General features: G+C 41.1%; 1 protein-coding gene and 1 non-coding gene across 2 annotated transcripts; one reads left to right on the top strand and one right to left on the bottom strand.

The window, feature by feature from the left end:
- Positions 1-8,209: 8,209 nt before the first annotated feature.
- LOC125352927 (epididymal secretory glutathione peroxidase-like) lies at positions 8,210-11,950 on the top strand. Its single transcript, XM_048348321.1, has 3 exons — positions 8,210-8,299; positions 9,155-9,308; positions 11,889-11,950. Exons 1-3 carry the CDS (start codon positions 8,210-8,212, stop codon positions 11,948-11,950), a joined length of 306 nt encoding a protein of 101 aa, XP_048204278.1.
- A 6,322-nt stretch (positions 11,951-18,272) lies between these two features.
- Trnar-ucg lies at positions 18,273-18,345 on the bottom strand. Its single transcript has one exon. It is a non-coding gene; the product is annotated as a tRNA-Arg (tRNA).
- Positions 18,346-18,633: the final 288 nt, after the last annotated feature.

The raw sequence follows: 18,633 nt of genomic DNA, 5'->3' as shown, positions 1-18,633 counted from the left end.
TCGAGGATTCTCCAACATCAAGCAGGCTGTGACCCCAATGCCTTTATCACGAAGGCAGCGAACCCTGACATGAAATTCTCCTGAAGGTTTTTGTCACCCACCACTGACACAAATGATGCTGATGAGGCAAAAGGGAGAATTATAAAGAATAATGTATCCTTTTCATTATTCTCATTTTAGTGTACCAGTGAAGCTGCCACTGGACATATATAAACACGAGCTTCTGAAATGTTCACACTATCCCCACAAGAGAGCTAACAAACTCATTTGGCCACAGAACCAGATGATTCACAAAAGGCACAGTCCTACTGTTCTCTGGGAAGGAGGAAATAGGCTCATCTCCTCAACATTGTATACTAAAATCCATCTACTCACCAGAGGGGTTGGGATTTATGACTAAAAGTAGATGGTTGTATTTACTTCCTTTCAAATTTTATAGTCAGTTATTTTCCCATAGTTTGAGAAGTTCAGAAGTCTTGGTGATCTGATCTGAATAATTTTCACTTTGAAAAGACCAGGAAATGAGAGGTTGACTCTGAAACTCTAGAATTCTAGTACCCAAATATCTCACTCTGTACAATTCAAATATGGAAAGAAATAGGCACCAAAATTAAAGGGAAAGACTACTCTGACCTTGCACAAACATTGGCCTTTGTTGCTGTAGCTATCAAATAAAGTTCAGACAACTAAGTGGGGTCGAAAAAGTTTAACACCTCCCATTTGCCTTTCTGGGCTTTTGTTGGCTTTTCTTTTTTTGAGACAAAGCCTCACTATATAGGATAGGCTGACTTAGAACTCATTATTGTCCTATCTCAGCACTCCTGAGTGCTGGGATTTCAGGCATGAGCCACCATGTGCAACTTGAGACTCTTGAACCTGAACTCAGGGCCTGGGCACTGTCCCTGAACTCTTGCTCAAGCCTAGCACTCTACCACTTGAGCTACAGCTCTACTTCGTGTTTGTAATTGGAGATGAGTCTCACGGGCTTTTCCTGCCTGTGCTGGCTTCAAATCTCCATCCTCAGATCTCAGCTTCCTGAATAGCTAGTAGAGTCTGATAAAATGCAAAAGTTCTATAGAGCTTTATTTTGCACCAAGCATCAAGAATGAAACTGACGGGCCAGGGCCGCTTCTACGCCCCCTAGTCTTAAAGGCTAACTTTTAAAGGCAAAAAGACTATAACCCAGGAGGTCTCAGTTGCTAAGGGCTGATCTTAATTGCTATTGGCTCATGCTAGGGGAATTCTGGCCTGGATATTTGTGATTGACTGTTACCTTCTACAGCTGTCTGTCTGGTCTTGTTATCAGGGAAGAAGAGAGCTGTGGTCACAGGGCACATAGCTGTCTGGAACTGACCTTCTCACCACTGGTCAGGGACAGGGAGGACATGTGGGCTTCTTGCTGATTGGGTGCCTCCACCTGGCCTGTTCTTCTGGGCTCTGTTCCCGGGAAACTGTCTGGTTTTCTATACTTGTTTTGAACAGACTATAGAGCTGAGTTAATTCCATTAGTTCTGTGAAGCAAGGGGTTAGCAAAATTTTAAACAACAAAATGGCTGCTAAGCTAAAGCGGAGCAGTTTTGGTTACAAAGTCCCTTTCAGCTAGGAATACTGGGGTGAGTCACTAGCTCCTAGCTTCAATTTGATTCATACTGCTGCTGATTCAACACCAAGTTCTGGTCTGGTAGGTACCTGTAAACTCTCACTTTTTCTCAGAGCCAAGTCTGTCTATTCACGGGATTGTGACCTGGGTTAGGCAAAATCAATGAGAGCAGAGGATATAGGCAGATTTGATCTACAAGAGGAGGAGAGGATAGAGAAGAAATAGAGGATAGAGATGAAATAGAGTTATAAAAGGAAGTGAAAGACAGAAAAATATAGGGAAGGAAAGAATACAATATGACAGGCAAGAAAAAGAAGAGAACATGTGTTAATGCCTTTGATACTGTGCTTGGAATGTTTAGATTTCCCTTTAATCATCACTAAAATAATCACGAAGTTAATATTTTTCCCATTTCAGAAATAATAATACAGGATAAAAATGTTATAGATATAGCTATAGATATCTATAGATATATAGATATAGAATAGTAATATATCAGACTGGAACTCACATTCAAGTATGTTCTTAATCCCCAAATCCAACCTCTACTTTTCTATGGGAAGGTAAACAACAGTCCTCAGAGATATCAGGTTTTAATCCCTGGAACTGGCATTTTCTATAGCACATTTTTGTGGATATGGTTAAGGAGGATTGTTCTGGATTATCTGGGTGAGCCCTACATGTCTTTCATGCATCCTGGTAAGAGGGAGCAGAGGAAAAAATTTCCTACACAACATATGACAATGTGGGAAAGTGGGAAGACTGGAGTGATGCCAGGAAAGAAACTTTCTTTCCATTTTATTTTATTTCTTTCCTTTTCTTTCCTGTGTGTGTGTGTGTGTGTGTGTGTGTGTGTGAGAGAGAGAGAGAGAGAGAGAGAGAGAGAGAGAGAGAGAGAGAGTATACTAGGACTTAAACTCTGGGCCTGAGCCCTGTTCCTTAGTTGATTTCATTCGTTTGGTTTGTGGGAAAAACAACAACAACCCAACTACCCTTCTGGTTTTTTGCTAGTTAATTGGACTTTCCTTCCTGGGTTGGCTTTGCACAATAACCCTCAGAGCTCAGCTTCCTCGGTAGCTAGATTTACGAGTGTGAGCCACTTGTACCCAGCTTGATAAGCATCTTTTAACTCTAGACTCTGCAGCCATTTTTACCCAAGCTAGGGGGGCAGTCTTTCCCTAATGGCACCTCAGAATGCAGCTGATTGGTGTAAACATTTGCATAAAGGTCGACTGTGATTTGTATAATCGCCCTTACCATACACACACACACATTTTTGCAAATACCATTACTACATACATGTGCTTTAAGACTATATAAACGGTTCTTTTCCAGTAAGCAGGAATCACCTTGTTTTATCACCTGCTGGTGTTGCAACATTAGGTATAATACGGGTCTTATCTCAAAAGGTCTTTTGTGGTACACCTGTGGCTCATGCCTGTAATCCTAGCTACTCACGAGACTGAGATCTGAGGATCCAGGTTTAAAGCAAGCCGGTGCAGGAAAGTCTGTGAAACTCTTCTCTAATTAGCCACCAGAAAACTGGAAGTGGTGCTATGGCTCAAATGGTAGAGCACTAGTCTTGTGCTGAAGAACCCAGGGGCAGCGCCTAGACCCAGAGTTCAATCCTAACAACCACCACACACACAAAAGGTTTTTTGTTCTTGATTGGGGGATTGAACCCAGGGTCTTGAGCATGCTTGACAAGTGCTCTACCACTAGAACCATACTCAATCCTATCCTCAACCCAATACATCCTTTTCCTTTGTGTTTTGTTTTTAGAATAGGGATCTTTCTAGCTTTGATCTGGCTGACCTTAAATTTTCACTCCTACCTCAACTTCCCCAGAAGTTGGAATTACAGACATGGACTGCCATCCATGGCCCAAGTGTTCTATTCTACTCTATTTTTTAATCTTTATCGTTAGTAGAATGGGCTGGGCTGGTAACAAAGACAGAAAGGAAGGTAGAAACTGCAACAGGGCAGAAGCAAGGTGGCAGGTGCCAGCAGTAACTGTATTGGCAAGAAGGCAGCTGAAGAGTTTCAGAGACCAGAACAGAAATGACAGGGCACAAGAAGCAGAGTCAATAAAGGATGGCAGGAGTAGAAAGTGGGAGCAGATAGAGTTGAAGCAAAGTCTATGAGAAGCCAGAGAAGAGAAACTGCAGGTCCTGGTATTGGAAGGATTCTCAGAGAGTTGCTAATTTTTTAATGGTCAAGAGCCTTAGACACCAGCAGCCACAAGAGCTAAAACACTAACCACGTGAGGGGGGAAGCATTAGTTTTTGCACCTAAGAGCTATTCCATCAGTAGGCTCAGAGGAATAAGCCTCTAATCTGAGCACATGGAGTTTGGGGCAACAGGCCCTTAGCTCTCAGGGCTGGTAACCTGAACCCTCAAGGTTAAGGTTAACTAGTCCTTACGCCTCAAGTGTGCAAGGGTCCAGGATTTGCAGCACTAGAAGAGTTTCTTACCTACTCATGTTTGTTGTTGTTGTGTTGTTTTGTTTTATTTTGATCTAAGTAAAGCAAAAGGACCCCAGCAGGCAGCCTCTCTCTCTCTCTCTCTCTCTCTCTCTCTCTCTCTCTGTAGATAGAAATTTCTCTCTCTCTCCATACACACACACACACACACACACACACACACACACACACCCTTCTCTTTAGTGTGGGTGACTTAAATTCCTTAGTTGGCCATGAACACAGTGTATTCTCTCCCACACCTTCCTCCAGCCCATTAAGGCAGGAGTAACAGACAAGAACACTGCCTAGGGAAGTACACATTGTTCCTCTCACTACCTCCGCACTCCAGCTTCCAAGAAGCAGCTGTCTTTGTGGACAAATGCTTCCAGACGTCAGGGCCAGCTGTTTTAGTGAAAGGTCAGATTTAGGGCCCCAGCCAGCATTGACTAATATTGAACCCATGTTTTATTCTTTCTGGAGAAGGAGGTAAGAAATTGACAAATAAATTGTCAGTTACTTTTTTTTTTTTTTTTTTGCCAGTCCTGGGGCTTGAACTCAGGGCCTGGGCACTGTCCCTGAGCTTCTTTTTGCTCAAGGCTAGCACTCTACCACTTGAGCCACAGCGCCACTTCTAGCTTTTTCTGTTGTTGTTTATGTGATACTGAGGAATCGAATCCAGGACTTCATGCATGCTAGACAAGCGCTCTACCACTAAGCTACATACCCAGATCACATCAGTTACTTTTATGCATTCTCAAACATATATTATGGGAAATTGAGCCCCCAAATTGGTGAAGTGGTCAAGTTTAGTGTAGGTCTACATTATAATGACTTTGACCAATTCACTTTGCTCTTCTGAACTCATTTTTTCATTTCAAATTTGAATAAATGAGCCAGGCACAGGTGGGCTCGTGCCTATAATCCTAACTACTCAAGAGGCTGAGATCTGAGGATTGTGATTCCAAGCCAGCTGGGGTTGAAAAGCCTCTGAAACTTTTAACTCCAATTAGCAACCAAAAAGCTGGAAGTGGATCTGGGGCTCGAGTGGTGATTAAGTTTTAAGGGACAGCATCCAGACCTTGAGTTCAAGCCCTAATACTGGCACTTAATTGATCAATTATATCTTGAGGAATGGTAAGAATTCATCAGGTCTGGAAGTGGAGCCTGAGAGGGGGGCTGAGAACTTAGCATGAGCGCCTTCAGTACCAGGCCAGAGATTGTAGATTTAAAGTCATAATAAATAAGTTCTCTTTACTGGCTATATGCCAGTAGCAGCTTATCTCTCACTGGTATTGAGTATCCAGGTGTAGAGGAAGAAGGATTAAAGGGGAAGAGCCATTAGGAGACTAAGGAGAGACTAAGCTTCTTTAAGAGGATAAGTAGATCATTTCAGCTTCCAGAAAAGAAATGATAAAAATTTGATATCTGGTTCTGGTGAGGTGTGAAATGAAGGTAGCAAATAGCTATGAAAGAGTGTCCTGAAAGTGACAGGAAATGTGACCTTCTGTTGAACATAAACTCCTCAGAACCAGAAAAGAACCCATGACATGCCCCCCCTTTTAATTAGCCCTATGAAGTTCATATTATTCTAGCCCAGTTAATTTAGATGAGGTCCAGAGGCACAGAGAACAATTTACCCAAAGTCACAGTGTTTGTGAATGATGAAGGAATAGAAGTACATTGTTCTGAGACTTAATATTTTAATCTGTATAAAAATGAACTGAGACAAATGGGCAGGGCCGGAGAAACAGCATCTGTGGGCAGGGAGATGCTTTATAGTGGGAGAACTGTATAGCTGCTCTAAAAGAGATTTGTGGCTGGGTAAGCCTATCATTTGAAGCTCCAGAGTCCAGATTAGAGGCCTCTGAGAAGATATCAGCATCTGGGATGATAAAAACGTTTATTTTCCAAGACAGTCCATGAATGTCCAAACTCCACTAGCATGAAGCATAAACTCCATCAGATTTCAGCTTGAAGGAGCAGAAGGAAGCTGGGTTTGTGAACGTGGAAGAGGCAGGGCTAGTGGACAAGGGAGGAATCTAGAGCTGGAAAGGAAGAATTTCTCATTTCTGTAAACATAGAAGCTGTGTAAACTGAGCTTACAGTACAGATCCTCTGGGGGGAGGGAACATGGGAAAGTGGTAAAGAGAAGCAACTTGCAGATTCTTTACTGATCCAAATATTTTTTCAGACTGTGTTTGTTCACTATCTCAGGTTGCCAGTTTTACGATCTGGAATATCTGTTTCTTTGCTACTCTTCTTCTCTCAAAGTGGTAAGAAAGTGGGATTAATTAGATTGAAGACCAAAAAAAAGTATTTAAAAATGAATTCAATTACAGAATCCTTTATAACCTAGTGATGACAAAATGTCACAAATTTGAAAGTTAAAATGCAACCCGTTGAAACCAAGGTCCCTTTGGAGCTAAAAATCTGATAAGTCTTATACAAGTTTTCAAGCATACAAACAGTATGCATATTAAACATATTATATAAGCCAATGTGGTGAGGGAAAGGAAAGTGGAGTTTGGAAATCAAAGAACATAGATAATTAATGACACAAAAATGAGATCATTCCATGACAAATGATTCTGAATTTCGGATTATAGTTAGTTCAAACATGAGTACTTGAGGCAGGCAAAAAGAAAAAAGCTCTAGTGCAGAGAAAGATTGTGGTCAGACTTCCATTGGATTGATCAGTAGGGGTTACCTATGCTAATTTATGTCAGAAATCCAGAAGTTCCTAGGGTTGTAGGACTACTTTATCAACTCATTTATTCCAAAGGCCAAGGAATAAGTGTTGAAAACTATTACTGAATGGATGGGGGTTTATATCCTGGCTAAGAGGGAAAACATTTTTATTTCTAGATGACTTTACATTTCATTTCCATGATTTATCTTGGGCACTTTGGTTTCTAGGGTTAAAGGGAGTGTTGGCAACTTCCTGAAAAATATAATTATTTCAAAGTGCAAAGTTTTAAAAAGTTATTTACTTTTTAATAAGTACTGCATTATAACAGATTGTCCTCCAAAAAAGTTGGTAACATTCCTATTTTCCAGCCTCTACCTCCTGTGTACAAGCCTAGTATGTAAGAAGACTGCACTCAGGCTGGGCACCAACTTTCCTTTTAACTTTTGCCAATCTGATAAACACAGAATGCATTTTTTCTTATTCATACTTCTTTGGTTATTGGTGAGAGAGAACATTGTATCCTACCACAGAAGCCACTTGATTTCCTGTATAGTTCCCATTTTTCTGTTGTTTTTTCCCCCTCACTGATATATAAGCCCTTGAAAGCATTTACCTAATAAATATATTAATGTGCTGATATGTACTATGACTACCAGCCCTCTTTCTTCCAAGCTTTCCCAAGTAGATCCTAGGTGGTCTCTCTTTGATTTAAAAAAATATATATATTAGCTAGGCACAGTGAGGTGCTCACTGGGTAATAGCTCATGCCTGTAATCCTAGCTACTAAGGAGGCTGATATCTGAAAATTGTGGTTCAAAGCCAGCCCAGGCAGAAAAGCCCCCATGAGACGCTTGTCTCCAATTAACCACTCAAAAACCAGAAGTGGTGTTATGTCACAAAGTGGTAGAGCGCTAGCCTTGAGCAAAAGAGCTCAGGAACAGCACCCAGGCCCTTGAGTTCAAGACCCACAACCAAGAAAATAAAATAAGATACTAAGTACAATACTTGTATTTTCTGTTTTGTTGTTTTTTCATTCTGTTTTGCACATCAAATTTGGGGTCTTAGGCATGCTAAGCAAATACTCTGCTACTCGGCTCCATCCTTAGCCTTAGAAATCGTATTCAGAATGCTACGTGGTGTCTTTTGCAGGGAAGTCCAGGAGACTGCGTCTACATCTAGATAGTCCCATCCACTCAGGAAAGGCAGACAACAGGCCCCAAAGACCTGGCAGAATTTATAGTAGCTCCAGATTCTCATGGTACCGGTGAGCACTGAGTGTGCCTGGGGGTGTGCGTAGGTGAATATATGACTTGAGTTTTCTGATTGTCACACATCAGGAATCCTTGCTGCCCAGTCATTGGCCTGCATGGGCTTGGGTTAGTCTCTGCCAAGGGATCAAAAGACACTGGAGATACACAAAGAACTCAGGCCTCAGCCTAGTGATCTACAGCACTGGTTATGAAGGCACAGTTTAGAGTCTCCTATCTTTTCCTTCTTCTTCTAGCTGGGTTCTCTGGCTTGACAAATTCCAAGCCAGAGAAGATGAAGGTGAGTAAGCTGCAGAGAGACGGGTGTTGCAAGTTGCAATAGAGTTTCTCTTCTGTCCTGCTCTATCTAAATACAGGCCTGCAGTCCTTCTTGCAAGATTCGTATCTGTTTTCTTCCTCCTTTGGGTTTCATAAACCTCTCCTCTCTTTTTAATCTTTTTCATGCCTATAAATGGTTGACCCATGAATATAGGTAAAGAAGAAAGGATCTCCTTTGCAATGAGATCCTTTCTCTGCTCCAAATGGAAGCCACCTAGATACCTACTCCCCAGCTATACCAGCTGGGTATCAGAGTTTGGAGGAGAGGCAGAGCCAAGGCATCTCAGATACAAATGATCATGCATGAAGGAGGGGTTTCTTGATGGAAAGAAAAAAAGCAAATGTGGAAGTTGTAGGGTTAAAGTCATAGAGATATCAGAGGAGCCATAAAAGCCATGGGAACAAATAATCAGAAGCCTGAAACAAGCGAATTTGGAGTCACATGTCTTGTGGTATAGCATCAGTTCTAGTCCTACTTCATAAACTCAATTGTTTTGATACAACGTGTGCCTGTGACAATAGAAGAGGGCAGTTCAAGGTAGGATCATAATGAATGTGATGGCTCAGGGACAAAAAGAAATCAAGAAGTTAGGAGCAATCATGCATTTATTCACATAGTGAATTGTCTCTGTATCCTGGACAGAAAGTTATGGGTAATAATACTTTCTTGTTATGCAACTCTTCTTATGCAGATAACAGGTTCTACAAAAGGCAGCTTTGGGAAGATTTCCACCTTGCTCTGAAATTAACTAGAAATGCGCACCAATGTCAACAGTGGTTGTTACTAATAATAGAATAATTTTACAACATCTTCCAGATGGATTGCTACAAAGATGTGAAAGGCACCATTTATGACTATGAGGCCTTCAGTCTTAATGGGGACGAGCGTATCCAATTCAAGCGGTATGCCGGCAAGCATGTCCTCTTTGTCAATGTGGCTACTTTTTGCGCTCTAACAGCTCAATATCCTGGTAAGAAGTCAGAGTTCTGCGTCTTTGGGACATTTACTTGGTTTTATGTTCTAATTGTAATCACATGCCAAAACTAATACTAGTGATTAGGTGACTTCATTCTTCCATGTCAGAAGTCAGCAAAAGGCCAGGTACTGGTGGCTGATTGCTGTAATCCCAGCTACTCAGGAAGCTGGGATCTGAGGACTGAGGTTGGAAGCCAACCTGGGAAGATGAATCTGAGAGATTGCTATCTCTAATTAATCAGCAAAAAGCCAAAAGTAAAAGTGTGGCTCAAGTGGTAGAGCTGTAGCCTTGGCCAAAAAAATAAAAGTACTAAGTAAGAGTCAAGGACTTGAGTTCAAGCCCCAGTACTGGCACATAAAAAGACTTGTTTGGGGCTTTTCATTATAGTGTGTTTTGCAGAAATGAAAGAAAAACCCCAAAAGACATTTTCCTTCCTCTACTCTCTGCAACCAATATTTATAAAATGTAAACTCTTTTTCTGCTCTCTCCCAGTTGATAACATACAGCAACTATTACTTCCGTCTTGCTTTTTTAATTAGCTAAGGTACTTTGTACTTTTCCTTTTGGTTCTTATTTGCTTTTAGTTTTTGAGACAAGATCTCACTCTGTCAACCAAACTGGCCCAGAGCACATGATCCTCTTGCCTCAGCTTCCCTAGTACTGGGATTACAGATATGCACTGTCATACCCAGTAATAAAATACATTTGAGTCCACTCCTTCATTCTTTTAAAACCATGAATCGTTCCTGGACCACATTCCTTTTTCCATGTATAGGACTTTAAAAAAACCAACTTATTTTATTTCTGCCCAGCATGTAACAGATGAGGAAACAGGAATAGTAGTTGCTCAAGATTTCTCTTTCCTAGAGGGAGGGATTGTCTGCAGTACTGAAGACAAGCAGAAAGACATGAGAGGTTCTGAGGAACCATGTAAAAACAGGAAAACAAGAAAGCAATTGCTGTTGTTGTTTTTTTTTTTTTTAAAAAAAAAAGATGGATACCTCATGCCTGTAATCCTAGTTACACGGAAGGCTGAGATCTGAGGCTCATCATTCAAAGCTGGCCCATGCAAAAAAGGCCATGAGACTCATCTCCAATTAATCACCAAAAACTTGGGAGTAGAACTGTGACTCAAGCAGTAGAGCACTAGCCATGAGGGTAAAAAGCTCACAGACAGCTCTCAGACTCTGACATCAACACCAGGACTAGCAAATACATACATACATACATACATACATACATACATACATACATACATACATACATACGTACATACATACATACATGCATACAAACAGGAGATACCAACTGAATCAGCTAAATCTGGGATCGGAGTGGAGTGACCAGTACTTGAAAAGTGCTACAATCAGCAAGAGCAAAAAGGGTTAACAAAGGTGATGACAGACATCTGAAGAGACAGGACTGAACACTTCCAGTCTGTGGTAAAAGCAATTGGAGACTGAATTTTGGCATAGCACCAGGAATGTTTGGGTAGACTGCATCTTGATTATCCTGAAGATGTATGAACAGCATCAAAAAGTGCCACTTGAAATTTCCCTGTTCTCTCTGCCTCTGCTCTCTGCTCAGAATGAGGCAGACTTACATAGGAATGAAGTTCCATTCTCCTTGACATTGTCTTTTCCTTTAGGAAAGGAAGACTCAATCTATCAATTAACCAATCAGAGAAGGAAACCGATGAGCAGTAATATCTCAACCTGGTTTTGTCTAAAACCCACTGAAGCTTTGAGTAATAAAAGTGTTCTGGTCCCCATTGCAGAGGAATAGAATCAGAAACCCCCCTAAAATGGGGATCCAGGCATTCCTGTTTTTAATGAAGGGTCTCTAGGTGATTATAGCATACTGCATTGCAGATCTGGTATCTAACTTCAGCAATGCTACTCACAGCCTCTCTGATCTAGAACTATCTCCCTCCCTGGCCTATTTCCTTCTCTGTAAAATGAGCCACCCCAAGGATCTTTATCTGCACCAAGGGTCTTAGGCCAGGCCGCCATGCTATCTCTTTTCTAACCGCAGAGCTGAATGCACTCCAGGAGGAGCTGAAGCCCTTGGGCCTGGTTGTGTTGGGCTTTCCCTCTAACCAGTTTGGAAAGCAAGAACCAGGGGATAACAAAGAGATTCTTCCTGGGCTCAGGTAAGTGCCTGCTTGGAACCCAGTAGGGAGCTCCTTGTCCACTTGTCCTGTTTGCAGAGGTCCTTCCATCTTGGGATCCTTCTGACTATGGGGTAGATGAATAGGCTCAAGGTTATCTGCAAGTTGCTTTTAACTATGACCTGTGTGCTGATGATGTCTCTGATCATGACCAGAGATTCTCTCTCTATCCTTGGCTGCGATCTGAATAGACTGTAGAAATGCAGAGAACAGAGGTACCTGGCCCAGAAAACCACAAAGTGAATCAGGAAGCGGCCCTGAGTCCCCGCCTCCTGATTCTCCTTCCCCCTCCCATCTCCTGTCTCAGCCCCTGGGTGACCTCTCTGTGACTTTCAAATCCCAGTGTCGCATTATAACTCCTCCTCTTGTCGGTAGCCTCCTTGGGAACATTTGGCTTGTTGCAGGTACATCCGGCCAGGGGGAGGATATATACCTAACTTCCAGCTGTTTGAGAAAGGGGATGTGAATGGTGAGAAAGAACAGAAAGTCTTCACCTTCTTGAAGGTGAGTGACTTACTGTCCCTCTTTTTCCTTAATGTTCTTGTCTGTTTGCTTTTGCAGACAGGGTCATACTTTGAAACCCAAGCTGGCCTTGAACTCACTCTGTAGTTCTGACTAGCCCTTCCATCCTTCCATCTTCAGCTTCTCAAGTACTGGGATTACAGGCATATGTCACCACATACCGCTTTTCTCTAACATTCTTAGCAGCTTTTGCGGTGGGAATGGATCAAGGGATCATGCCTGGGGTTGGAATTATCTATATGGATAAAAATCTCCAGATCAATGTAATGATTCGCATGCAATCTGTTAGTATCCGTGGTGTTCTGTGGAGAAGCAGCTTTTACTGGGCCCACTCTCTTTCCCATTGACACGCAGTCAATCATTTACTCAGGGAATATTTAATGTGTCTGCTATGTATAAGGCAAGCTAAACAAGAAGAATATGAAGATTAATAAAGTAGTACAATCCCAGATAAGATTATCCACAAGAGAGAGCTCAAAATTAATAAGTATAACACAATGAAGTAGGTACCTTATTTAACATTGACTTTTAGACATAGACAATGCCAAAGCTGAAAAAGCCCCAAAGATCACCAGAGTGAAGTATTCCTAAATACTGTACTATGAACCATTACCAGTCCACTGATAACATTTTCATATTCTCAGTAAATCGAAGTATATAGAGCAGTATGAAAAGAGGTCTCATAAAGAACTGGGGGCATGGCTCAGGTGGTTGAGTACCTCTCAAGCCTGACCAGGTTCAAATCCCAGTACCTCCAGAAAAAAAAGAGGGTCTTATAAGCTAAAGATATCTAACTTATAAGGCTGCCCTTGTAAGATTACAATGTTATCATGTGTGTGTGTGCGCATGCGTGCGTGCACACATGTTTACTTGTGTTACTTTGGATTGACTCCAGGAATTTGTGCTTGCTAGGCAAGTACTCTTCCACTTGAGCTACACTCACAGCTCATAATGCTCTTTCTAATATTAAGTGATGTTGTCCTAAATTTTTACCTTATTTGATAAAATGTTAATAGCTCTTAGCCACTCACAAGAAGATATTGATTAAAGTGCCAATGGCCTGGGAAACCACATTTGAATCCAAATCAACCACTTTGCCCAAAAGAAAAATGAAAGCTGGAGAACTGACATAGCTACATGGCAACATGATTATATGATGAGACTCTGGGGTTAGAAACCAAGAGAGCAGACTGTGGCTCTAATATCTGCAAATTCTTGATATTTGCTATGGTGGTAATTAGGAGAATTTATGGCATTTACTAAGAATCACAGTAAATGAAAATGCCCAGCATGGACTGGATAAAAATACCTTGGATCACCTGAGAAGAGACATGATGGTGTTGTCTTTTCTCTCTCTCCTCCAGCGCTCCTGTCCTCACCCTTCGGAGACTCTAAGTTTATCCAGGCATATCTCCTGGGAACCCGTAAGAGTCCATGACATTCGTTGGAACTTTGAGAAGTTTCTGGTGGGACCCGATGGAGTCCCTGTCATGCGCTGGTTCCACCGTGCCACCGTCAACACAGTCAGGTTAGATATTCTGATGTACCTAAAGCAACTGAAAACGAAACAGGAAGGGTGAGTTCTGAGCAGAAGCCATCTTGCTTCCTGTTCTGGAGAACATGTTCTCACCATACACTTTTCTAAGTAGACTCCATTTGACTAAGTCACCTCCATACTGCTGAAGTTTCTACCTGGTAAAGTGAAAGATTTCTATTTGGATGGCATTGACATTTCTCCTTGAAAGCATTTGTGGATGAAGAATGAAAGAACAGAATCCCTCTGTTAAAAGATTGAATCATTCATAGCTATTCAAAGAAGACGACCCTTCCAGGAGATTGGCTCAGTCTGTCACAGCTCCAAGAACTCTTTAGCCATTCTGACTCCTCCTCTTTCTGCTCTGAAGATGTAGAAATAATGATGGAATTATATAATTTAGTTTGTGCTTCCTAACATTTTGTTCCCTAAAAAAATTATGTATTGTCCCTTCCCAAATCTTCATCCAGGACATTTTCACTACTTGCCATTCTCTGTGGAGATAAGGAAGAAAGTGGGGGCATTGATTCACACCAGGGGAAGGCATCACCATGTTGTTCAAGTTGGGCCTTTCCTTTGCTTAGCCTTATAAAAAGCTTTGTGTTATTACCTGATCTTTAGTGTATTCAGGTTATGGCTTCTGGATGAGATTTTCTTTTATCTTTTGAAGGATGAGATTTTTCCCTTCAATCCAAAATGTTTCTGCTTCAGAACCAACCTGTTACTTCTGCAATAAATTGTTTTCTGCAGCATCTAAGATCTCTGTGGAGTTTGTTGTTGTTTTTTAATCCCATCTTACACTTGAACTCGTCATTTATTTATTTATTTTTACCTTTTTTTTTTGTACTAGTATTCGAGGTGTATATTCTGTTCCTTAGCTTTTTCAACCAAGAGCTCTACCATTTGAGCCACAGTGCCACTTCTGGCTTTTTTTTGGTGTTAAATTGGCGATAAGATTATCACAGACGTTCCTGCCTAGGCTAGCTTTGAGTTTTGTTCCTCAGATCCCAGCCTCTTGAGTAGCTAGGACTATAGGTGTGAACCACTAACTCCCAGCTTTGAACTGATCTTAACTCCTCCTCTTCCTCAGTTTACCAGTGATGATATAATGCCCTGGTTACCCAAACTTACCCAGACAAAATGATTTGTCATTCCAGATATTTGGAAAGTTGTCTCTTAATGATTTTCACCTGTCTTCAGGAATTGCCTCAGGCCAACTTTATCTCCTGAGGTACCCAGTGCCTGTTTGTGCTTGTATTACATCCCAACTTCCCCCTTTAATAAAGTCTGCTTCCCTTTCTAGTTGTGTATTCTATTCTCTGACCGAGATAACTATCAAATTCACAATGGAACCTCATTAAGTGCCCCAGGTTTTAACCCAAAGGTAATGACCTAGTAAGTACTTTCTTGGGTAGTTAATAAATTGGCTCAAACTCAGGACTGCACACCTACTAAATAAGTGCTCTACCACAGAACTAAATCCCCAGTAAATCCATCTTAGAGTCTGTTTTCCAGGGAGCAATTGTTGGGACAACAATGATCTCAGAAAGGGATGCTAAAATTACACTTCTGAAGCTGGATTATCCACTACCTGGTTAGGAATGAAAGTAAGTGAAGCACAAAACAGCCACAAACACAAAGTAGCAACTTGATTATTCAGACTTCCACTAAATCTAAACTGGTATGGTATGAAGATTTAACAGTATGCACTAGCCTTTGTCATGTGTCAGTTATTGAAAGACATGGAAGTTATGGTAATTAGAATAGAATGAGATGGCCATTGCTAAAAGAAATTGATGCTGTGGAGAGAAGTAACTAAGAGTTGAAGATACCCTTAAAGGCTAGACATCAAGCTCTGTCTCCCATAGGTCTTATAAAGAAAGCCTTATTTCTGCAAGTCAAAAACAAAGCTCATTTTTCTTTCACGTGGATAGAAAAATTCCAAAGAAAGTTACATTCCAAACCTACAGTGTTTCTATTCCAGTTGAAGACACTGATAAAAAGAATAGACCCTCAAGTCACAGGACAGAAACATCTATTTTGATGTATAAAACCATCCAAGCCCCCAGCCATGATCTCTGAAGCATTGAGAAGAAGCTCATACCTCCTTAAATGTTAAAATGTCCTATTGCTTGAAATAATGCAGATGATTCTGTCACTCCTTCATCACCTACCCACATAAAACTAGATTCTAAGAGTCCCTAAATAATAGAAGTGGAGCATAAAGTTAGACATGAAGAATTCAGTGAAGCCATACACCAGAGATGATCTAGCTGTAAATTCTAGCTACTCAGGATGCTGAGATCTGAAGATGGAGGTTCAAGGCATCCCAGACAGACAAATTTAAGAGACTCTATGTCCAATGAATCACCAAAAAGCCAGAAGTGGAGCTTATGGTTCAAATGCTAGAGCACCAACTTTGAAAGAAAAAGAAGCTAAGAGACAGTGCACAGACCAGTGCACAGAGTTCAAGCCTTAGTATCATCACACACAAAAAACTCATTGATGTGGGAGCATTCTTAGAAGACAGAATCCTTACACACTGGCAAGAATCCAACACACTATAGAATGCCTCCTTCTTGGGCAAAGAAATGGCTCTTGGTCACGGTAGTGAAAATGCCAGGACAGAAATAAGGGATCAAAAAAAAAAAAAAATCAGAAAGGTGTTGAGTCACAATGGATTTAACCAGGTCAACCCAGCTGGAAACCCTCTAGATGTTATGGGTCACAGAAGAGCCAAGAGATATTCTGTTGAGAAAAAAAAAATTAAAAGAACTGTACTGAAGCCAGGTGCTGGTAGCTCACACCTGAAATCATGGCTACTCAGGAGGATGAGATCTGAGGCTCACAGTTTGAATCAACCCAGGCAGGAAATTCCAGGAGACTCTTACCTCCAATTAACCACCTAAAAACCAGAAGTCAGGCTGTGGCACCAAGTGGTAGAATGCTAGCCTTGAGCAAAAACAAGCTCAGGGGCAATGCCCTGAGTTCAAGCCCCTGACTGGCAAAAATAAAAATAAAAAGACTATACCAGTGAAATGGTGAGAGGAGCCATTTTGCTCACATTGAGTAATTTTAACAAAAACATTTCAACTTTATCTGTAAATCTTCAGCGAGAAAAGCCTGAAATGAGAACTACAACAAATGTGAATGATGGATCTCTTGACAGATGACCGCAGAAATTTTTCAAATAATTACATTAAAATGAAGGTTTTTATATTATTGCGTTTAGGTGGCCTCTGCTGCCATGTATACATTTTAAATGTTTTTTCTATTATTGTTATTGATAATACCACTATTGTTATGATTACGTATTATGTTTCTGGAGATCTAAAATAAATAAGAGTTTAAAAGTCCTTTATTTTCTCAGGTGTCACATTGTTTGTCTCTTTATTCATTTTAGCCCAATACATCTATTAGATTTTAAAATCCTTTACATCATAATAGATCTAGCATAACCAATAATGTACCTTTGTAGAATTGTATCACTTGGGAATAATGCCACTTGTATCTCTTCCTTTCCAACTACCTTACCTTTTTTCCTTCCTTTCATCCTTCTCTTTTTTTCTCAATTTGCCTGCAAAAAGCAATGAGTCAGGCACACCAGATAGTTTTGACTTGAAGTGGTGAGGGCTGGCACTGCTAATTTGTTACCAATCTCAGACTGAATGTTTTCAATACTACATAAGCATATTTTAAGATTAATCCTAATTTTTAAAATTACCTTACTGAATATATACTATTTTCCATGTTAAAGATACTGTCTTGTAATTACTAGGATGCTCAGAGAATAGGATGATTAGATAATTATTGAATGCTGTTTTATTCCATTTTTTTTTCAGTTGAGGTCATCACATGCTTTTTTAAAAAAATTCCTAATATGCTTAATTAGGATGTTGTATTTTCTGATGATAATCTAGGCTTTCATTCTTGATATAAACTTGAGACCAAATGATTATTCATTCATTTGAAACATAATTATATCCAGTTCCTTTTCCTTTCAGGATAATCTTCATCTAGGCTCAAGAGTGAGACTGATCGTATAACCTGTTTGGGTACATCGTATTGTTGTGTCCATTCCATCTAAATATTCTAATGCATCTGGCCGGACTCTCCTCTCTGTCCCCTGTCTTCTCATCCTCGCTGGCTTTCTGTTACTTTCTTTTTCTGCTTTCTGTTTAAAGCTGATTCCTCGGATGTTGAGGACAGGCAAGTCGCCCAGCGGGGTGGCAGGAGGAGGCGGGGGGGGGGGGGGGGGAGGGGAGGGGGGGCCGGCGGCGACGCGTCTCGTAGCCGCGACGTCCACCTGAGTAGGGTCGTTTGTCAGGTCCTCTGAAGTGTGGTCGGGTTTCTTTCCGAAAGAGGGCGGTATTGAAACGACTAAAAATGACAACGTTCTCAAAATATACAAATATGTGTACGTCTGCTCGTGAGGACTTTAATCTACACTGGACCGACGGAAGAGTGGGTGGGTCCCCCTGAACCGGGCAAGGGGGCGGGGTCCCAATTACTGGGCCCACCCAAGCCACTAGAAAAGTCCTCGGGCTCAAGCTCCCATCCCCTTCAATCACATGCAATTCCATGCCCCGGGTGTAGACCCAGGATAGTGGCAAAAGTTGAAGCTCCCACCTTTTCAGTCGTTCGGATCCCTGGTGACAACATCTTGTTTGGAAACCAACAGGTGACAATTAAGTTCTTGAATGTGCTGCGGATCTTTGAGAAAAAAGCGACTCAACCACGAAGGGATTCGAACCCTCAATCTTCTGATCCGAAGTCAGACGCCTTATCCATTAGGCCACGTGGTCCCACACAAGCCAGTGTGGTGAAAAAGTGTAATAAATGTCTTACATCTTGGCAGTTGGCCCATTGTATACTGTTTTATGTAATTTCAATGGAATGACACGACCTTCTAATTTTTATTTTAAAGATACTGTAATTAATACTCTCAAAAGCAAAATATCTTCTCCAACTTTATACAATAACAGGACAAGACAACATGCAAACTGCAAATTTCTCCAGATGCCTACCCTTTACACAAAACTTTACACTAAAATTATGGGAAGCACCACAGTGCCTCTCTCAGACAATGATAT

Source organism: Perognathus longimembris, chromosome 6, assembly GCF_023159225.1.
Source record: "Perognathus longimembris pacificus isolate PPM17 chromosome 6, ASM2315922v1, whole genome shotgun sequence".
Classification (NCBI taxonomy): domain Eukaryota; kingdom Metazoa; phylum Chordata; class Mammalia; order Rodentia; family Heteromyidae; genus Perognathus; species Perognathus longimembris.
The sequence above is the reverse complement of the archived record's forward strand: the minus strand, read 5'-3'. Positions and strand labels throughout refer to the sequence as shown.

Bases quoted from the DNA above. Each gene is read 5' to 3' on its own strand.
- LOC125352927 (XM_048348321.1), top strand. From the start codon at position 8,210: ATGAAGGCACAGTTTAGAGTCTCCTATCTTTTCCTTCTTCTTCTAGCT. The intron at 8,300-9,154 runs GTGAGTAAGCTG...AACATCTTCCAG, and splicing joins CCAAGCCAGAGAAGATGAAG to ATGGATTGCTACAAAGATGT. The intron at 9,309-11,888 runs GTAAGAAGTCAG...GGCTTGTTGCAG, and splicing joins TCTAACAGCTCAATATCCTG to GTACATCCGGCCAGGGGGAG.